Source organism: Achroia grisella, unplaced genomic scaffold (genome assembly GCF_030625045.1).
Source record: "Achroia grisella isolate CSIRO2021 unplaced genomic scaffold, CSIRO_AGI_Agris_v1 utg970, whole genome shotgun sequence".
Classification (NCBI taxonomy): domain Eukaryota; kingdom Metazoa; phylum Arthropoda; class Insecta; order Lepidoptera; family Pyralidae; genus Achroia; species Achroia grisella.
This window is the reverse complement of record NW_026713076.1, coordinates 931086-951175: the sequence shown is the minus strand read 5'-3', so window position 1 is coordinate 951175 and position 20090 is coordinate 931086. Positions and strand designations below refer to the sequence as shown.

Genomic DNA, 20090 nt, shown 5'->3' with positions numbered 1-20090 from the left:
CCCCCGCCTGCAGGACGTCTACCTCGACAACCTGCCCGTGAGTGTCTCGTGTGCCAGGGGAGCACCACCCCCCGCCTGCAGGACGTCTACCTCGACAACCTGCCCGTGAGTGTCTCGTGTGCCAGGGGGCACCACCCCCCGCCTGCATGACGTCTACCTCGACAACCTGCCCGTGAGTGTCTCGTGTGCCATTCAGCGCCGATTATTGCACAGTAACTTTGACTCATTTTCATCTCATAAATCTATAACTTCTGTATTAATAAAGATATGTACATGATTTTTTTCCTGATAATCTTAAATATATATACTTTTAAATAATGTATGCTTTGTGAGTAAAAAAATATTTCTAATTGTTATAAATAATGTAGGAATACAAGAAATATAGAATTTGTAGACTTACATTTATGTCCTAAAAGTTTATACAGAAATAAGTAAAAGTATCTATATATATACAAAAATTCTTATAAAGATGGCTTACAAGTCACTCAAGAGCTCCTTTGCTTCATCAAAAAGTGCTAAATATTATTAATTTGAAGGTTTTCTTAAACTTGTTATGTATGGGTCAGAGGTATATAAAAATGCGTGTAGAACATCTTTGTTAGAGGCTACCCTCGAACATTGTCTTGCATGATGAAGCTTGAACTGTTTATAGTCTTTGTTCCGTAACTCTTGAGCATCTTCTGAAACTTGCCCGAGAGGCAAGACAGAAAATGACGTGTCACACGTTCACATTTCATTTCATAACATAACAGTTTTATTAATTCCTCATATATACCAGTGATATTTAATACTGATAATTTTGGAAAAATCTTCTGGCTGTATTGCCGTCATTAGTGTTGCTATCAAACAACTCCTCATATTTTTATACTGTGCCTTGTTCAGATCCAATTTTATGAACATGCTAAGAGCTTAATGTTTTGAATATGCTGCTATATGTGCCGGTTCATTAATAACATTGCTCATTAAGATTGCTCATTTCATTCTAGTTTTCTGCCGGCAATGCTCGTAAAATATCAACGATGAAACCCTTAAACCCTGTACATATTATGAGTTCAGTATGAAGTCCACAGGTATCAAGCAATCCCTTGTTTTTCCGTTTCTTTGTCCGAACTGTCTTCGTACGTTTTAGAAGGTCTTCCTCTTTTCTCTGTCGAAGTAGGAGGTGTATCATGTAGTTTTTTCTAGATTTACAGTGAAAATACCATCCTATCAATTGCTATTTTATTTAAAAACTGTTCTTTCTTTCGACCACATTTCGTATAGCGTTGACGAAACTGAGTTATGAAGGACTTCTAAATACTTGCGATAATTTTTGCTATAGTGGCATCTGAAGATTCGGTAAAATTATTTCGTATATAGTTTGAGATAGAATCAACATAATTTGAAGGAAATCAATAAGAGACTTAAGTCGCCTCTGGTACACGAGAATTCACTCATTGGGGCGAGATGAGTAATTAACAATTTTTAGTAATGACAAATGCTTATAAGAACTGTAATATTTCATATGCAAATACATACACTATTTTATGCTTGATAATGATCATATACGTGTGCAAAATTACTTGATAAAAAATATTTATCATTATGCGGTATAGAATAGGTCTGTATGGGCATGGGAACTATATACTGTGTGAAATAGTTGATAAAAGTAAGCCAATAGATAAAATATAAAGTAATAATTGAGCAAAAAGTATTTTTTTGAGTATTCAGACAGAGAATCTCAAATAAAGAAGAAAATCTTAATATACGTATTTATAAAAAACAAATCTCACCATGATATTATACTCGATTTAAATATTTTACGCAGTGAAACTGCAAAAAAAAATGTTATGCCATCAAATTAAATTATATTTCCTAATAAATAAAACCAAATTTAGAACTTCGCAAGCTTCGGCAACTGTCAAATCTCCGCCGTGAAAGTCGCGAAAAGAAAATAGTACATATAACGATATATGGATTTTTAGTTAAATAATATTCGACTAAACTAAATATATTTTTATATTATGTAAAGTACACATTCCCCCCGGATTCTAAAATGGTATCACACTATATGACTTGATATTGTTTTGATACTATAAACTTATACTAAACAAATTTAAGTTACAAAATTATTTTTGTATTTTTTTCATTCCTTGACTTTAGAGGCTCTATTCTATGAAGTATGAATAGTCAGAGATTTGAATCATATTTATAATGATAGAGTAACTCTTTGGCTACAAGTTGACGTATTATACATCGACAACATCCCGGAGTTTTAGAAAAAGTATTTATGAGATGGCTTTCTTACCGAGTTCCCACTGTGCCGCTGCATCGACACCATCCCGTCACCAGCTTTCAATACCTGCCTTTACACGTATGAAAGACTGCATCACGCAGGAAAGACTGTGTATAACTATAAACAAAAAGAAGGAGAACGACGCGCCTGCGCAGCCAACACGCTCATTCCCGTGTTTTCAATCGTGCGTCCTTTAGCGCCTTTTTGTATTAAATAATTATCATTAAAATATTGCAGACTGACTTTGGACCGAAGACATAATCATAGAGTTATTGATAAAATGATATTTTTATAAAATAGTATCTGTGGAATATAAAATATGTTTTTTAAAGAAAGTGAAATGACATGTGCTAAATATCTTTTCATTATATCACACTTCTCTTTTTCTCTTCTTTTCCTCTCATTTTTCACGCTCTTATCTTCTTAAACTTCGCCTTCTTGCTAATTTTTCACTCCTAATTATTTTTTTGTCGTCCATTGAAAACCATACGCTAAATCCACAGCAGTGCGTTTAGTTTACATTTCAATTTTCGCATCCTCTCGTCGAAACCTCGGAGTCGGAACCTAGATTAACTACTACACTGAAATTAAATATATGTTATCTGGAGAGGTACTATTGGAAGGACAATTAACACTTGGTTAACATAAATACTAAAGGGTAGGCGCAGATCTAAGTAGAACGCAGTCTTAAAAATAGCCCAAAACCCTAAATAAAAAAAAATCAACTTGTCTGACACAATAGCTTCTCATATTTTGGTAATAACGTGAACAATTGCGCACTTACGCTTCATTACCACCTTATCATGTTGCCTAAGGACTTCTAGGTCAGTGAATTCAGTTATCTCATGAATACGGATGTGTCGATTAATCCGATTACTTAAAGCAATTAAAACTGTCTACGCAATTCACAGTTTATCTGTTCGGTATGTCCAGACATATGATGATAGTGTACGTACATTTACTCGATTTGACGAAATAATCTATTCTATATTCAAATAAATTCAATAAGAAAATTTTAATAGTAATTTTGTAATCTTAACGTGAGAAAAAATATTCACAAGTCTTGTAAAACATTTCCTTTGTAAAAAAGCTTTTTATTTAGTATAAGAAATGAATATTGTAATACATGTAATAAATATTAGGTACATTGGTAAATGCCCAGTACTATTTTGCTTATTCTGGCAAGTAGAATCTGTATAGAATGACTACGTAAAAAAGCTTATTATAAAATTGAAGAATATATAAATGATAATAATGTTTTTGTAGAAAATATCTAACTTAAAATTCATAGCGCTGACAATGTTATCTCATTTAACAAAGATTGCGTATTTAACATAGTGCGTAGCGGTTTTTATATTGATTGTCGCATGCCTAATCCTTGTTAATGTAAATCTACTTAAAACAACATTTATTTAAAAGAGTAACACACACGTTTCTTGCTCATTCTTCATGTGATGAATCTGCGTCCGAATGAGTGGTAGAATAAAAAGAAATGTGACTATTCAAAAGTACTTTATTAAATATTAAGTTTATTTGAATAATGATTATTTCTAATTTCTAATAATAATAATAATAATCTCAGGACAATTCACACAGCGCCATCTAGACCCAAGTTAAGCTAGCTAAAGCTTGTGTTATGGGTACTAGATAACTGATACATATACATAGAGTTTTTTTGTAAATACATATATATTATACATCTAATTTCTAATACTTCTAATAATCACACTAAAACACCGAACGGACACCTTTGTAAGCCATAAAACCACCTACCACTTGGTCTTTTGCCTCTACCCAAAGGTTGTTTCAGAGACTTTTCATACCTCTGTGACATGTTAAGTATAATACTCGTATTATTGTTTCAACATATACGAGATTTATTTGAAACGGTTTATTAATCCGCTAGCGCTGTAACATATTACTAATATGTAATTAATCCCGCATAATGTTGAATCGGCAACCCTATTAAATGGTATTCAAACGACATTCTTCATCTATACATATAAATAAAATTGGAGTGTCTGTTTGTAATATTGAAATAACCGTTTTTTACTACATGCATATGAATATAAATACGGTACATAAACCAAAATATCATTTTTTACTATTTTTGTCTGTCTGTCTGTTTGTTCCGGCTAATCTCTGAAATGGCTGGACCGATTTTGACGGGACTTTTTTTGGCAGGTAGCTGATGGAATAAGGTGTAACTTAGGCTCCTTTTATTTTAGAAAAATAAAGTTAAATTCCACGCGGACGAAGTCGCGGGAACGGCTAGTTAGTTAATGAAAAAAGAGAAATTCCTATTTCCATATATAAAAACGATCAAGCTATTTCATGTTTTCCTATGATAGGGCTGATGACAGTTGATATCAGGGCTGTGTCTTTTTTTGTATTTTTATACAAGACTTTCAACTCATTTCATAAGTGGTGTTGCGCGCAAATGATTCCGGCATGACAGGACCAGTAGCTCCTTGCGGCTCAGTTTACTCTTTCCGACTCTATGTAGCATATCCCTAGTTTTTTATAAAGCGTACTATTGCTCGCAGCCGAACCCGGCTCGGAAGGACCAGTAGTATATCCTTGCGGCTCAGTTTACGCTTTCTGACTAACTCTTTACCTATTTATGACCCTGGTTTTTTTTATAATGCATGGTGTCGCGCGCAGATGATCCCGGCGCGACTGGACCAGTTCGGGCACGTGGTGGAGGCGGCGACGGACGCGTGGGGCTCGCGGCGCGGCGCGGCGCTGGCGCTGCGGGCGCTGGCGCCGCAGCTGGAGGCCGCGCACGTGGAGGACGCCATGCGATTCTTCGTGGAGCGCGCGCTCGCCGACCGCGACGAGCGCGTGCGCGCAGACATGCTGGACGCCGCCATGGCCATCGTGGACCTGCACGGCAAGGTACGCCACGCCCTCCGCCCCCACCACACCACACCACACCACACCACACCACACCTCTATAATCCACGGAGATGGTAATTAAGCATAGGCCCATCTGATGCTAAATGGTTGAAAGACCATGAGTGTCACATGCGCATTGTACATTATTTATGCTTCGATAAACGCACCGCCGGATTTGATACCTCGAACACTATAAACATTTGTATTCATAGGTTTTTTTTCGGACTACTCTAATGCTGTTGGCCGTAGCTGGCCTTTACAGCTTCACCGGGCGTTAGGGGCGAGTGCAGATGGCACTCAAACCCGCGGAAGGACTTATGGAGCGGCTGAAGGCCAACTCCTGCCTGACGGATACGACTTTGGTCTGAGGGCACCACAAGGGGTTCGAACCTCGGCTCAGGGCGTCGTAATTTCGATCCCCGTTTGAATTGGACGGGGGATCGATCGGAGGGGAACAGTATTCATAGGTATGAGTGTTTGTATTGGTCTGAGTATTTTCTATGTATATTGTGTACCATCATTTCATTGTTTTTTTTTTCTTCTATTATTTTTATTAAGGATGAGTTTAATTAAATTTTGGTAACATTAAGATTGTTAAGTGAATATGTCGCTGCACGCGATCGCGTTACCACTGGGCTGCTACTGGAAATCAGTGTATTGCTCGTTGAGTAAATTTTTCACTGAGTAGCTCAACCCTTTCGTATCCCTATGGCACCTAATGTAACAATGTATTTTAATGTTTTTTTTTATCTGTAAGTTAAAGTGTTGTGTTTTTTTATTATTATTATTATTATTTTTATCCAAAAATTCTCATCTCCCCTCTTAAGGAGAGGAGATGGCAACGGTTCAGGGCCCCGGTTATTATTATTATTAACAGGTTATTATTATTATTATTATTACGTGTTATTTTCTTACACTTGTGAATTTAATTTTGTTTCTACTCTCTTTGTTTGTGTTATCTGGATACGAATAAAGATTTTTATCTGTCTATCTATCTATGTATCCATCATCTCAGCCCGGAAGACATCCACTGAACAAAGGCCTCCCACAAATATTGTGTTTGTTTTTACAAAGATATTCGAGTATGTATATATTATTCATCAGTTGTCTAGTACTCATAACACAAGCTCTACTTAGCTCGGGACTAGATATTGTGACGGTGTATAAATTATCCAGAATTATTGTTATTAATAATAATAATTTATTTTACACATATTTTGTACACTTCTTTATGAAGTCCCCTTCTAAGTTAAATATAGAAAATACCTGCATTATAGGAATCAGTGTCTTCTTTTTTATTATTATTAGTATTACTATATATTAAAAAAACCTATCGATAATATAAATAGACTAGCTTTTCCACGCGACTTCGTCAGCGTGGAATTAAACCTTATTTTTCTAAAATAAAAGAATGTTTCTAAAATAAATGTAGCCTAAGTTACTACTTATTACATTAGCTACCTGCCAAAAAAAGTCCCGTCAAAACCGGCCCAGCCATTTCAGAGATTAGCTGGAACAAACAGACAGGTAGACAGACAGACAAAATTAAAAAAAAATGTTATTTCTGTGTATGTACATATAAATACTTTATATTCATATGCATATAGTAAAAAACGGTTATTTCAATATTACACACAGACACTTCAATTTTCTTTATATGTATAGATAAGTAAGTATTTATTCGATGAATCGTCACATGTAATCTCGACCCAGTCATAAATTCTCATTACAATATGTACTCGTTTAATCAATCAATAAATAACAGTAGGCATCAGGTATTATATGACAATATTGTGTAAATGTAATCCGTGATAACTCGGTGCTAATTTACGTCATTGCTAAATATGTAATAATAATAATAATGGCTTCTATTTCCTTAACCATCTAGAAGTTTGTACAAATAAAAAAAAAACAAAAAGCTATCGCTAAATATGTAACCTTGACAAAAACATGTATAAAAACAAATAAGCATAATATGCTGATGGTCACCCTATTCTCCCAAATTTGTATTTAAAAAGGAATCTGTATTATTGTAAACATATACAACCACTAGCTTTTGCCCGCGGCAATTTATCCCCTTAGGGGTGGAATTTATCAAAATCCTTTCTTAGGGGATGCCTATGACATAGTAGCTTTATGCATGCAAAGTCTCGGCCCGATCGGTTTGAAATTGACAAAGTTTCATACAAATTTTCATCCCCTATTTTATCCCCTTGGGGGTAGAATTAATCAAAATCCTTTCTTAACGGATGCCTACGTCATAACATCTACTTGCATGCCAAATTTCAGCCCGATCCGTCCAGTGGTTTGCGCTGTGCGTTGATAGATCACTATGTCAGTCACCTTTGAGTTATATATATTTAGATAGATAATTTATTTGCTTCAACATTTACAACAGTACAAATGTTCGCCTCATATTCAGGGGGCATGCAAAATATAGTTCTTAACATACATCTAGTACAGAATGAGTACATTTTTATCGAAAATACACATAAGAAAACATGCATATTGTTGTATTGTAATCTACCATTGATAATTAGTAATTATTATGTATTACTAATACTGAAATAATTTATTTACAAATATTTATCATTACCTATTCATTGAGTCATATTCTAAGTGTATTTTCAGTGCATTTGGTGTACTGGTTAAAATAATAACCTATTATTAAATACAAAAAAAGTGTATAAAATTTAATCAGATAACAAATAATACCGATTGTAATCGAAATAGTAAATTTTGTTAATGATACAGTTTATTAATAAACAATTTGACTCTTACAATGGGGTGAAAAAAACATATTACTAAAATTACGCCCTAGACTCAGTTCTGCTGCATATGCAATTAGAAGAATTAGGCAATTAACAGACGTGGCGACGGCTAAACTTCAATATTTTAGTTATTTCCATAGCATAATGTCTTATGGCATACTGCTGAGCCGAGGATATAAATACTATATTTGTTTTACAAAAGAGAGCCATACGTTCTATTTATGGTATGGGTTCAAGAGAGTCATTACGTCAGCTCCAAAGAATCCTATCCGCACCGTTACTTCCATCTGAAAATATTATGTATCGTCCGAAGAACTTAGAGAGTATAAAAAACTCAGCTGCGTAGAAACAGCGTTAGAGTAATCCGAAAAAAAAGGCACTGTTAGCATTGTAGAGGCTGGGGTTTTTTTATATAAATTTAATAGCAAGTAAAATATTTGATCACAAATTGTATACAGACAAATCAGAATTACAATAATACCATGTTCAGGCTACTAAAAAGTGGACTACCATTATTTAAGTATAACTGAATAGTAACGGTCGTTATGATTTAAAAATCTATAATTCGTTTCCATCATCGTTCATAAAAAAACACGCTGTATAGTTATAGAGCAGTGGTTCCTAAAATTGATTGCACCGGGATAAATTAACAAAAATTTGCTTCTCATCTCAAATAAACCGTCTGAAAGAGGGAAGCATAGATTATTGTAATTGCTGTCTGACATCGTGAACGTCTGCTTGTAGGATGGTCTGCTCTAATCACTATGACTGATTTCCATTATTAATTGTTTAACCAGTTGGTTATATTCAATATTTTCTTTTTGAGTATTTAATTGAATTAGTGCTAATTGGTGGTTTGTATTCACAATTCAAATTAAAATTCAAAAATCATTTATTCAAAAGAGCAGGACATTTCTTGCTCGTTCTTCTTGTGATGAACGTTTCCGAACGAGCGGTAGATTAAAAAAAAAATGTAATGACTATTCAAAAGTGCTTCAATGTAAGTTTATTTGAATAAATGATTTTCTATTCTATTCTATTCTATTCTATTGAATAATACTTTTTAAAAGTATTATGTTAATCAGATAACAAGTATATTTATATAGTACTTGTTTATGTACCAACATTAAATAAACAATTCAGCTGCACTGAAAAAACAACTATTACGCCATGCACTGCTCACTCCGTCATCCACCGTCCAATCGTCAATATTACGACGGCCTGAGTAATAGCGGTGCTCAGACTGATGTCGTATCAATCATGATTTAACAGATGTTTTGAATTTCCGGTTTAAAGGGTAATTCCAACATTAGAATAATCCGAGAAAAAAAGGCACTGTTAGCATTGTAGAGGGCTGAGGTTTTTTTATATAAATTTAATAGCAAGTAAAATATTTGATCACAAATTGTATACAGACAAATCAGAATTACAAATAATACCATGTTCAGTCTTTAAATCTACCATGTATTAATATAACTCAATAGTAACTGTTTTTGGAAGATATACCAATTATTACTATATATTACTACTAATATTAAAATATAACCGACAAGTACATGTTTAAACAAAAATCATATTCTATATGACAAACGTAATATAGTATATTATCTAGTTATAACGAAATGATATCGTATATTGTTATAAATACATTTCAGGACAGACCATTGAACTTGGCACCCATTTTCTCATCTCTTTTGTCGTAGAAGTCAACAATCAAGGCATATATCATAATATTAAACTCATATCATTTCACATTTATGTTTTTGATGGGATATCATTACTTTTTGTACATAAATTATACGACGTACTTATTTATAACTAAATTAATACCAAATTATTTTTGATAAATTTCATTTTCGTATATTTACCATAATTGTCTTTTTTTTGTGTTATTTTCTATATTTTCTTGTAACTTTTAAATATTCAAGTGTAATGCCAATTCAGTATCAGGAATTATATTATTTTAATCCACAATGGTACCACAATTGTGTAATAAATTGTTAAGACGTACATCTAAGGTTTAACTCTGGAGAGTCCAATAAACCTGAATTAAAATCTGTTGAGAAAATTGTTAATAAAATAAACAAAAATGAATCTGTAATTATTTTGTACAATACATTATTTAATATCTGAAACTTGGTATTGTACGTTATAGTTCGTTTTATTATAATAAATAAAAACTATATTAAAATATGCAATAATATTAAATTTGTTACAATAATCTCATTCTCGAGTTAACTATACATTCCTACTTATAACTATACTAAAATTGTTATTAATTTTTGGTTTAAACTATTGTCTATACCAATATTTACAAAATAATGTAATAATAATATAACAAAATATATAAGTTTTTAAGAAATTGTTAAAATGCTAAAATTAAATACTTTATGGAACGCAACCGTAGTCAACCGACTCATCAACATCTGCATCCCATTTATTTGGGGTCGGCAGTTTTGTCTTCTTCTGTTCGCAGTCATCTCGTTATTTACTCCCTTAACAAATCATCTTTATTTAATAATCTATTTATAAAAACAATGATCTTACTATCGATGTGCGCTAAATATTGAAACATAATTAATACCAAATCTCAGTTAATAACATAATAAATACGAAATTCGATTCTTACTCCATTATATGCGCATATTTTAGACAGAATCTAAATTATAGCAACTATGGTGTTTAAAACTACAATGCAATATTTGAAGTTTGCTAGTTATCGACACTTTAGCCAACGTAAATTGGTAATGATCGACGTTTTCATACAATATTACTTTCCGTCCAGTACAAGATGAGCTATTTTGCCATCAGTGTCAATTGGTGGCTATCGACGTTTTCATAGAACAAAGTATTCGTCCAGTATAAGTTTAGAATCAATTAAAGTGAAAAATTATAGTAAAATGATAACAATTTACCAGTTTCAGATTTTTTCCTTTATATTCACCAAGTACCTATCTGCATACCAAATTGAACTTCCTAGGTCATCTGGAAGTTTATAATTTTGAATAGTTGATTTTTAAAAATGACGATTTTTGGACATTAATATCTAAATAACCGTTTGAGATTGTTTATGAAATTTGAATACATATTTATCTCGCAAGTCTCAATATATGAACCAAATTTGACAGGTTTATGTGAAAAGTTTTTCTTTATGACGGGGTCAAAAGAGATGGTTCGTGTAAATATACACACGGTCATTAGTTTAGTTTTAAAAGATGGTGGTAATAAATATTTTTGCTCAGTAATGTTTAATCAGACGAATTATCCCAGTCCAACTTTATTATCAGAAGCCGTAACAAAAAATATAACCTAACCGTTTCATGTTCACCATAGCCGTAATATATTAACCATTCAGCAGGAAATCAGTTTTTTATAATACCAAAGATAATAGATCTTTGGTATTATAAAAAAAAAATATAAAATAATAATGTTAAATATTTTCCTATTGCAACCCATGTGTTACAAAAAATAATATATCAAATATTATTGTTCTATTTAGAATTTACGCTAATGGTGTCTAAAATATTCTATTCTTCATGTCTAATACGAAAAAAATATTGAGCAATAAATTTTACACATTAAATTTGTATTCCCAATTTGACGAAATAAATAAAATATAATCGTATGTACTTATTTTTGATCTATATAACGTATTAGTTGCTTCCTTAACCTAAGCCGGCGTAAAGATTAAATAATAATCGAAACGACAGATGTGATAACGGCATGCAAGATTAATTAGACAATATATAGGGCTTCATATTGCTATCGAATCATTCGGTTAACTCGTTGCTAGCAGCAGATACAGCAATATGATTGTAACATTAGCAACCTGCGTCGCGGCAGTGGTGTGTGCTTCTCTAGTGTACTACCTATTAACGTGCAACAATGACTACTGGTCCAAGAAAGGCGTCGCATATTCAGTCCCCCAAGTATTCTTTGGTAACATCAAAAAAATGATGCTCCGTCAAGAAACCTTCACAGAGGGGTACAAAGAACTCTATGATTCTTTTCCGGGCGAGAAAGTAATCGGCATATACCGCACTTGGACCCCTGCGTTACTCGTACGAGACCTCGACATCGTCAAGTACATAATGATCAGCGACTTCGACAACTTTGTGGACCGCGGCTTCAGCTTCAGCACCAAGGGGCTCGGCATGAACCTATTTACGGCGGATAGTGACACGTGGCGCGTACTGCGCACCCGCCTCTCGCCCATCTTCACCTCGGGTAAGCTCAAAAATATGTTCGGATTAATTGAAAAACGCGGTGACATATTTTTAGACTACATGAGGCCAATAGTCGCCGAAAACCCTGAAAGGAATCTCTACACGCTGATTCAGAAATTCACTCTCAGTACGATAGGCGCGTGTGCCTTCGGTTTAGAACTTGACCTAAATGATAGCGATTCCATGCTCCAGAAAATTGACAATCTGATATTTAAATCTAATTACACAATCGAACTGGACGCCATGTTTCCTGGTATACTAAAGAAACTCGGATTGTCGTTCTTTCCAAGCGTTATCAACAATTTCTTCTACGGTCTCGTGGAGACTGTCATGAAAGAACGGAACGGCGTGCCTTCGAATAGGAAAGATTTTATGGATTTTCTTCTAGAGTTGAGAAACGCTGGAGAGATATTAGGCACGAAGAAACACGAGAACGACAAGGATCGCATACTTAAGATAACTGAGGACGTGATGGCAGCGCAGGCGTTCGTGTTCTACGCGGCAGGGTACGAGACCAGCGCCACCACCGTGTCCTTTCTCCTGCACAACTTGGCGCTCCACCAAGACATACAGAACAAGGTTGTCAAGGAAATAAACGACGTACTACAGAAACACGATGGGCAATTAACGTTCGACTCAATAAAAGAATTGACGTACATGGGCCAAGTGTTCGATGAGACTCTTAGAATGTATCCAGTGGTGGATCCGCTGACGAGACAAGCCCTGCACGACTACAACATACCCGGTACTGACGTAACTGTGGAAGCGGGCACAATGATAATGGTGTCAGTGCGGGGCATCCACTACGATGAGAAGCATTACCCGGATCCGCACAAGTTTGATCCGGACAGATTCTCACCAGAGAACTCGAAAGCGCGCCATCCCTGCGCGTACTTGCCTTTTGGTGTAGGACCGCGGAATTGTATTGGTAAGTACCATTATATTGTATTACTTGGAATTTTAATTAATTTGTTGCAAATAACTTAATTCTATAGTTTATTTAATTTAGTTGCTCAATGCCTATTGCATTGTATTATTCTATTTTGGATTTTTTAAAGTTGCTCGGTTTTTAGCTGAATAGGGAGCTCTTATTCGATTCTAGATTTCTTAAGTATGTCTTGTCGTCTTTCTGTTAAATCATATTTACTGAGCAAGGCCTATTACTCACTAAACGATTACTTGAATGACGAGCATGCATTGCAATAGGTGTTCATGCAAGGGATTTTAGACATAGACGTCTTTATAAATATACATTGTAAATAAACTGGCTTTTAAAAAAAAAGTTATACAATTGAGTTTCTTGCCAGTTCTTCTCAATTGGATCTATATACTGAACTGGACGGTAGGGAAAAAATATAATGTAAGAACTTGAGGTTTATAAGCGGCTAAAATGTCCTACATGAATAAATTATTTTTGAATTTGAATAAGTAGTTTAACTATTTAAGAAATGAACTGAGAAACCATAGACTCTGGTTTGGGTACCAGCACTTAGATTATTTATTAGATTGTTTATTTCTTACAATAACTAGGCAAATTGTAGCAGTAGTGACAAGTCCCTCTTTCATATAATTTCAATAAAATAATGTGATGACTACTCAAAAGTGCTTCAATGTAAGTTTACTTGAATAAATGTATTTTTTTTCTATTCTATTCTATTTTAATATGGAATATTTCTTTCAGGTTTACGATTCGCTCAAGTACAGTCGCGTGTGTGCCTAGTGAAGTTCCTACAACACTATAAAGTGGAGCCCTGCTCCCGGACACGCGCCACTTTAGAGTTCAACACTGAACGTCCGATATTGGGCTCGAAGCACGGTATACCTCTCAGAATTGTGCCCAGATTTCCAGACAAATAATTATTGAACTTTAGTATTAGATCACAAATTGTATAGGTCTGAACTGAAACAAAAGCAATGTGTTATTTGTAGAAGAAAATTGACACTATTTATTGGTATAATGATCTTACATTGCGACTCGATTTCGCAATGTTTAAAGATGAAATTACTCGTTTCTCAAATTTATCGGTTATCACGATTAGAGGCGAATTTCATATTAAGTGCTTACCTCAGCATCCCTTAAACTCTTCCCTGTATAATTAGAATTAAAATACAGGGAAGAAAACCCTTCCAAAAACGATAATCACAATCTTCGAGGATTACGTCAAAGAAAAAAGGGAGTTAAATACAAAATTTTCAGACTGATTTATTAATGTCAGATCTCATATACATTCGGGTTTATTTAATTAATTGTTCAATTATACCTGAATTTATTATATATGTTAGATAAATCAACGCTATGTACTAGTAAAAGTATGTATTATAATAAAAAAACAACTATATAACATTAATTTAACTATGTCTCTAACACAATTCACTTTAGCAATTAAAATACAACCAGCACATCCTGTGCACAGAAACCCTCCCTTTTATACAGGGAAGATATGAGTGGGGGTTATATGCAACTAGTTTAACTATACCGAGTAATAATGAAACTACCTTCTTTTAATATAAAATATCAGATTTTTCGACAATATCGATGTGAACCCTAACATATATTATTAATATATCAATTTATTATATATTTAGTATATATATAAATCGTGTACAACACGGCAATACAGCACCCCAGGTCTTGTGCTGAAAAACAGCGTTGCAGCGCTCCAGCCGCTGCAGCATTATGCTGAGCACGGACCTATTCAGTAGATGCTTCGACAAACATACATATGCACGCACACGCGCACACACGTAATTTGTATACTTTTTTTTTGTAATTGTCGCACTGTTTGTTTTTTTTTAGTTTGTTTTATGTGTGTTTTAGTTTTTTCTTCTACTGAATAAATATAATTTCATTACTAAATACTAAATGTTCATGTACAAAACTGGATAATTTTAGTCTCTATTAATCACTACTTAATAATATATAATGTGATATATCAGCTTATTTGCCATTCCAATAAAAAGAAATGCAGGTGGAAAGCATGCAGGTTTTTTTGTGTAAAGTAAGTTTAGTAGTTTAGTTTGACAGTGCTTAGTCTCGATTCAGATCGTCCAGCATATTTGCCATTCCAATAAAAAGAAATGCAGGTGGAAAGCATGCAGGTTTTTTTGTGTAAAGTAAGTTTAGTAGTTTAGTTTGACAGTGCTTAGTTAGAAATCCAGCAATGCAAAGATAAGAAATAGACTGAAAATATGTGAAATATTATTATTAGTTAATAACTTTAATCTGTATATAAAGTTAGTATTGTTAATATATGTTTTTTTATTATATACCTGATTGTAATAAAATAATAAACTCAGGACAATTCACACAGCGCCATCTACACCCAAGTTAAGCTAGCTAAAGCTTGTGTTATAGGTACTAGATAACTGATACAAATATTTTTTTTTTCGTAAATACATACATATTATACATAGAAAACACCCAGATAGACAGAAACAATCATACTCATGAATACAAATATTTGTGCCGTGCGACGAGTCGAACCCGCGATTATTGGAAGTAAGACGGTGTGCTAAATCACTAGACCACCGAGGCGGTCAAATATACATTGTAAATCTACATAAATTTATTGTTTATGCTGTTTTTAATAAAAATAAGTTATGACTTTAATTTTAAGCTGTATGTAGCATAAGTATACTTTATATATTGTTTTTTATATTATATATCTTGTAAATACTAAAAAATATTGTTAAGGTTGTTTTTAATAAAAAATATCTTATTAAATAATAATATTACTTTTATTGCATCGATAATCTGTTATTGTTTACTTGTGGACATACAGGTTTTTTGTTCTACATTGACTCAAAATTGATTTATGATTAGCTCATGTAGATCGCCTATCGAGGCAAACAATTCATACGATAAAAACTGTTTTCATTGTCGAAAATACTGTGGAAACTTCCACTTGAATGACAAATACAAACCAATTTTATCATAAATTATATTTAAAGGTTATAGAAATGAAATCTTTAATTGTTCTTTTTACCCGACCACGGCGAAAAAAGAGGGTTATGTTTTTGACCGGTATATTATATATATATAAGTACTTAGTATAAAATAAAGTCGCTGTCGCTGTCTGTCCGTCCCTATGTATGCTTAAATCTTTAGAAACAATGCGGTGGTGCACCCGGCCGGTGGCGGGTGCCTATGAAGCATTGCACCCGTGCGTAACCGGGGCGGGTCGCTAGTCTTATATATAAAATTCTCGTGTCACAGTTTTCGTTCCCATACTCCTCCGAAACGGCTTGACCGATTCTCATGAAATTTTGTGAGCGTATTGAGTAGGTCTGAGAATCGGCCAACATCTATTTTTCATCCTCCTAAATGTTAGGGGTAGTCCACACCTAATTTTTTTTTTATTTTAAGGCAAAACAACGTTTGCCGGGACAGCTAGTATTATATATATATATATATATATTTATCGGTTCTCTCATAATATACGAAATACTTCCGAATTCAATATGCAAATGAGGTATCATTGTGTTTTGAATAATAGGGAAATAGTGATTAATATTATTTACTTAATTAATCATAGATTATTATCATGCAAACCAAGTCGAAGGTAAAAGCTAGTATGTTATATTCGAAGACAAAATTATAGAATTACATGACACACTAAATTCCCCACATTCTTTAAATATTTAATATTAGACAGGTCTGCCAGTTTGGTTATTAGCGATAATTGTTACATACTATGATATATATCATTGTAATTATCACTTTATCAACGTCAGTACAACGAGTGCACGTTCAACGTCATCACTAGGAATGTACACATAATTATTTGCAATACACTACCGCATTCCATACAAACTTTGTATGTGATCATACAAGGATTAGCATATTGGCCTCATCGCATACATATAATTATTCATTTCAAATCAAATGTTAATAGTCATTTTACTTAGCCTATTTACGGGTACATTGTGTTAAAAACGTTATATATTCTTTATTGCACAGATAATAAAAAGATATTATAATTTAGAGACAATGTGAGCAAAGGTGGACTTATCCCTAGAAGAGATCTCTTCCAGTCAACCTAAAACAGTGGGATATATGGTACTGAGTGGGTAATAACTGGTGCAAACAAAAAAAATGACAAACCTAGATACTAAATAAAATTCAAATAACTAATTGTATAATCTAAAACAAAAGTAAAACACATAAATACGAATATACATAAGCATAAATAGTAATACAAATATATAGGAATAAACATACACACTATATAATACATAAATATATTCGTCATAATAAACAAGTAAATAATGATAAAAGTAATCATTCAATGGCAGATAGGTAGTATGTGATGTTGTGAGGTTCGTAGTTAAATGAATACACACATCTATATGTGAGAGGTACACAGGTTGATCTCCACGCGGTTCGCCCTCCTCTCCGATCCAATTCAAACGGGGATCGATATTACGACGGCCTGAGCCGAGGTTCGAACCCCTAGCGGTGCCCTCGGACTAAAGTCGTATCCATCAGGCGGGAGTTGGCCTTCAGCCGCTCTATAAGTCCTTCCGCGGGTGTGGAGTGCCATCCGCACTCGCCACCTATCGTCCGGTGAATCTGCGAAATTTAAGTGAAGCCAAATTTAAGATACATGTAAAAAAAACACTTTGCTCTAAAGCTTATTATAAAATAAACGACTACTTAAATGACTACAATGTGTGGACTTAATTACAATTTTAACTTTTGTTATGAGGCATATAATTTTTCCCATTGACATGGATAATGTAATAACATTAAAGAAACTTATTATAAATTTTGTAATGACATATTGTAAATTAAATAATGTAAATTAAATATTGTAATGGGTGAAAACTGTGATCGGTACAGCCTATGCTGTAAGTAATATAATTGACGTAGTGGAGTAACCTGAAACAGTCATGCTGGCTATAAAGTTCAAACTTGTGGCGGCGTGGTGGGCCGGGTCGATGTGCTCCCTCAAATATGGTTGAGTGCAATGATGGCTGGCTCATCCGTCATACTCGTGAACAGGTGCTGTTTGTGGGGACTGGTCTGTTCAGGTTGCGAACACTGATTAGATTTTTTTGATTTTTTTTATATAGCATATGCTGGTGATCACTCTATTCTCCCAAATTTGAATTTAAATGAAATAGTATTATTGTAAATATGTACAACATTAAAAAAAATACGAGCTGAGTTTCTTGTCAGTTTTTCTCATCTCGAAATCATTCCGAACTGACGGTAGATTTGACATATCATAAGAGTCTGTAATAGACCTACATGAATAAAGATATTTTGAATTTGAATTTGAATTTGAACAGCATTAGAGTAGATCAGAAAAAATGCAGTTTATCCTGGAAACCGTCTGACCTGTCCTCATGTTTCATCTTATCATCCTTCACTGCTCCGCCAGCGGGTGTAACATTACATTATCATCTATTCAAAATTCTTTATATACATTAATTTAAGATACGTATGTACAGTGTGTTATTTTTATAGTATAAGACTAGCTGTTCCCGCGACTTCGTCCGCGTGGAATTTTATTTTATTTTTCTAAAAAAAAGTAGCCTAAGTTACTCCTTATTACATCAGCTAACTGCCAAAAAAAGTCCCGTCAAAATCGGTCCAGCCATTTCAGAGATTATCCGAAACAAATAGACAGACAGACAAAAATTCATATGCATGTAGTAAAAAACTGTTATTTTAATATTACAAACAGACACTACAATTTTATTTACATGTATTAGAGTCGTCAGAGTAGAAAGTATAATCAGTTCCAGCAGCTCTTCTCGGCTTAAACTACATTTCAAATTAACGGAAAATTGGTTTATCATAAGTGTATGTAAAACATAGATATACTTCAGTCGAGATATTTTAAATTTGTCTTCACTTATATGCAATTTGTCAGTATATAGATAAATATTTATGGGCAATTCACACAGTGCCATCTAGTCCCAAGCTAAGAAGAGTTTGTGTTATGAGTACTAAATTGATATTGATACATAAATACATTTTTAATACATAATGTACATAAGAAACAAAATAATAGAGACAATCATACTCATGAATACAAATGTTTGTTCCGTACGAGGAATAGAAGCCGCGACCGTCGGAAATAATGCGGTGTGCTAAATCGTAATACCAGCGAGGCCGTAATACATGTTATTGAACTTAACCGATCGCTTAAGCTGAAGGATTGTTCATCAAAACCAGCTGATGAATTTCAACATCATAATACTCCCTAAAAACCAAAATATCATACTGACCATCTGGATGAATGGCGGCGAAGTTTCTAGAAAACGCACGTTGGAGCGTTTTTCTAGAAACTTCTTAATATTTCCAATACGATATTGAAGAAGACCTTCAAGAAAAGAGTCATTCAAGTGATAGAAATGTTGTTATCTCTGTGCCACTCAGGAAACGTTAAGCAGCCAGCTGCCGGTGTTCGAGAACTTTCTGGACAAGGCTCCGAAGTCTGGCGGGTACGACGCTTGGTCCGATCAGATGGACAAAAAGTGGTCCTGCTGGTAGGGTCGCAATTACATCGGCAAATAACCTGTCGCCTTTTAAAAATAAAATTGAAGATGCTCGGTGATAACCGAATATGACTGCGACATAGTAGCCGAACATATTTTTATCTACGCCCAGCCAACAGGTAAATCCACATAGGAGTCACCAATATTCTTCTATATTATGGTTTTAAATCATTATTCGGACTACTCTAACTTACAGCTGCACCGAACTACCGACCTTAAAATTAATAAATATTTTACACCTACAATACAGAATTATGAAAAAACGATAACTTATTGATATAAGACTTTAAAACTAACGATTTAGAGTGGTATTTCTAATGTTTATAATTTTTTAGTTAATTACAAACATAAACTTAGTTACCTAAATAATTTTTAACTAAGGTCGGATTTCATTCAATCGTATTTCATAAA

The 20090-nt window shown here is 33.8% G+C and overlaps 1 protein-coding gene across 1 annotated transcript in view; it reads left to right on the top strand.

Moving 5' to 3' along the window:
• The window catches only part of LOC131854150 (stalled ribosome sensor GCN1), a 64170-nt gene that overhangs the window by 23459 nt on the left and 20621 nt on the right, over positions 1-20090 (top strand). Inside the window, 4 exon segments of the mRNA XM_059205283.1 lie at positions 4940-5173; positions 19561-19635; positions 19638-19737; positions 19776-19798. Of these exon segments, the coding sequence (XP_059061266.1) occupies positions 4940-5173; positions 19561-19635; positions 19638-19737; positions 19776-19798 (432 nt within the window).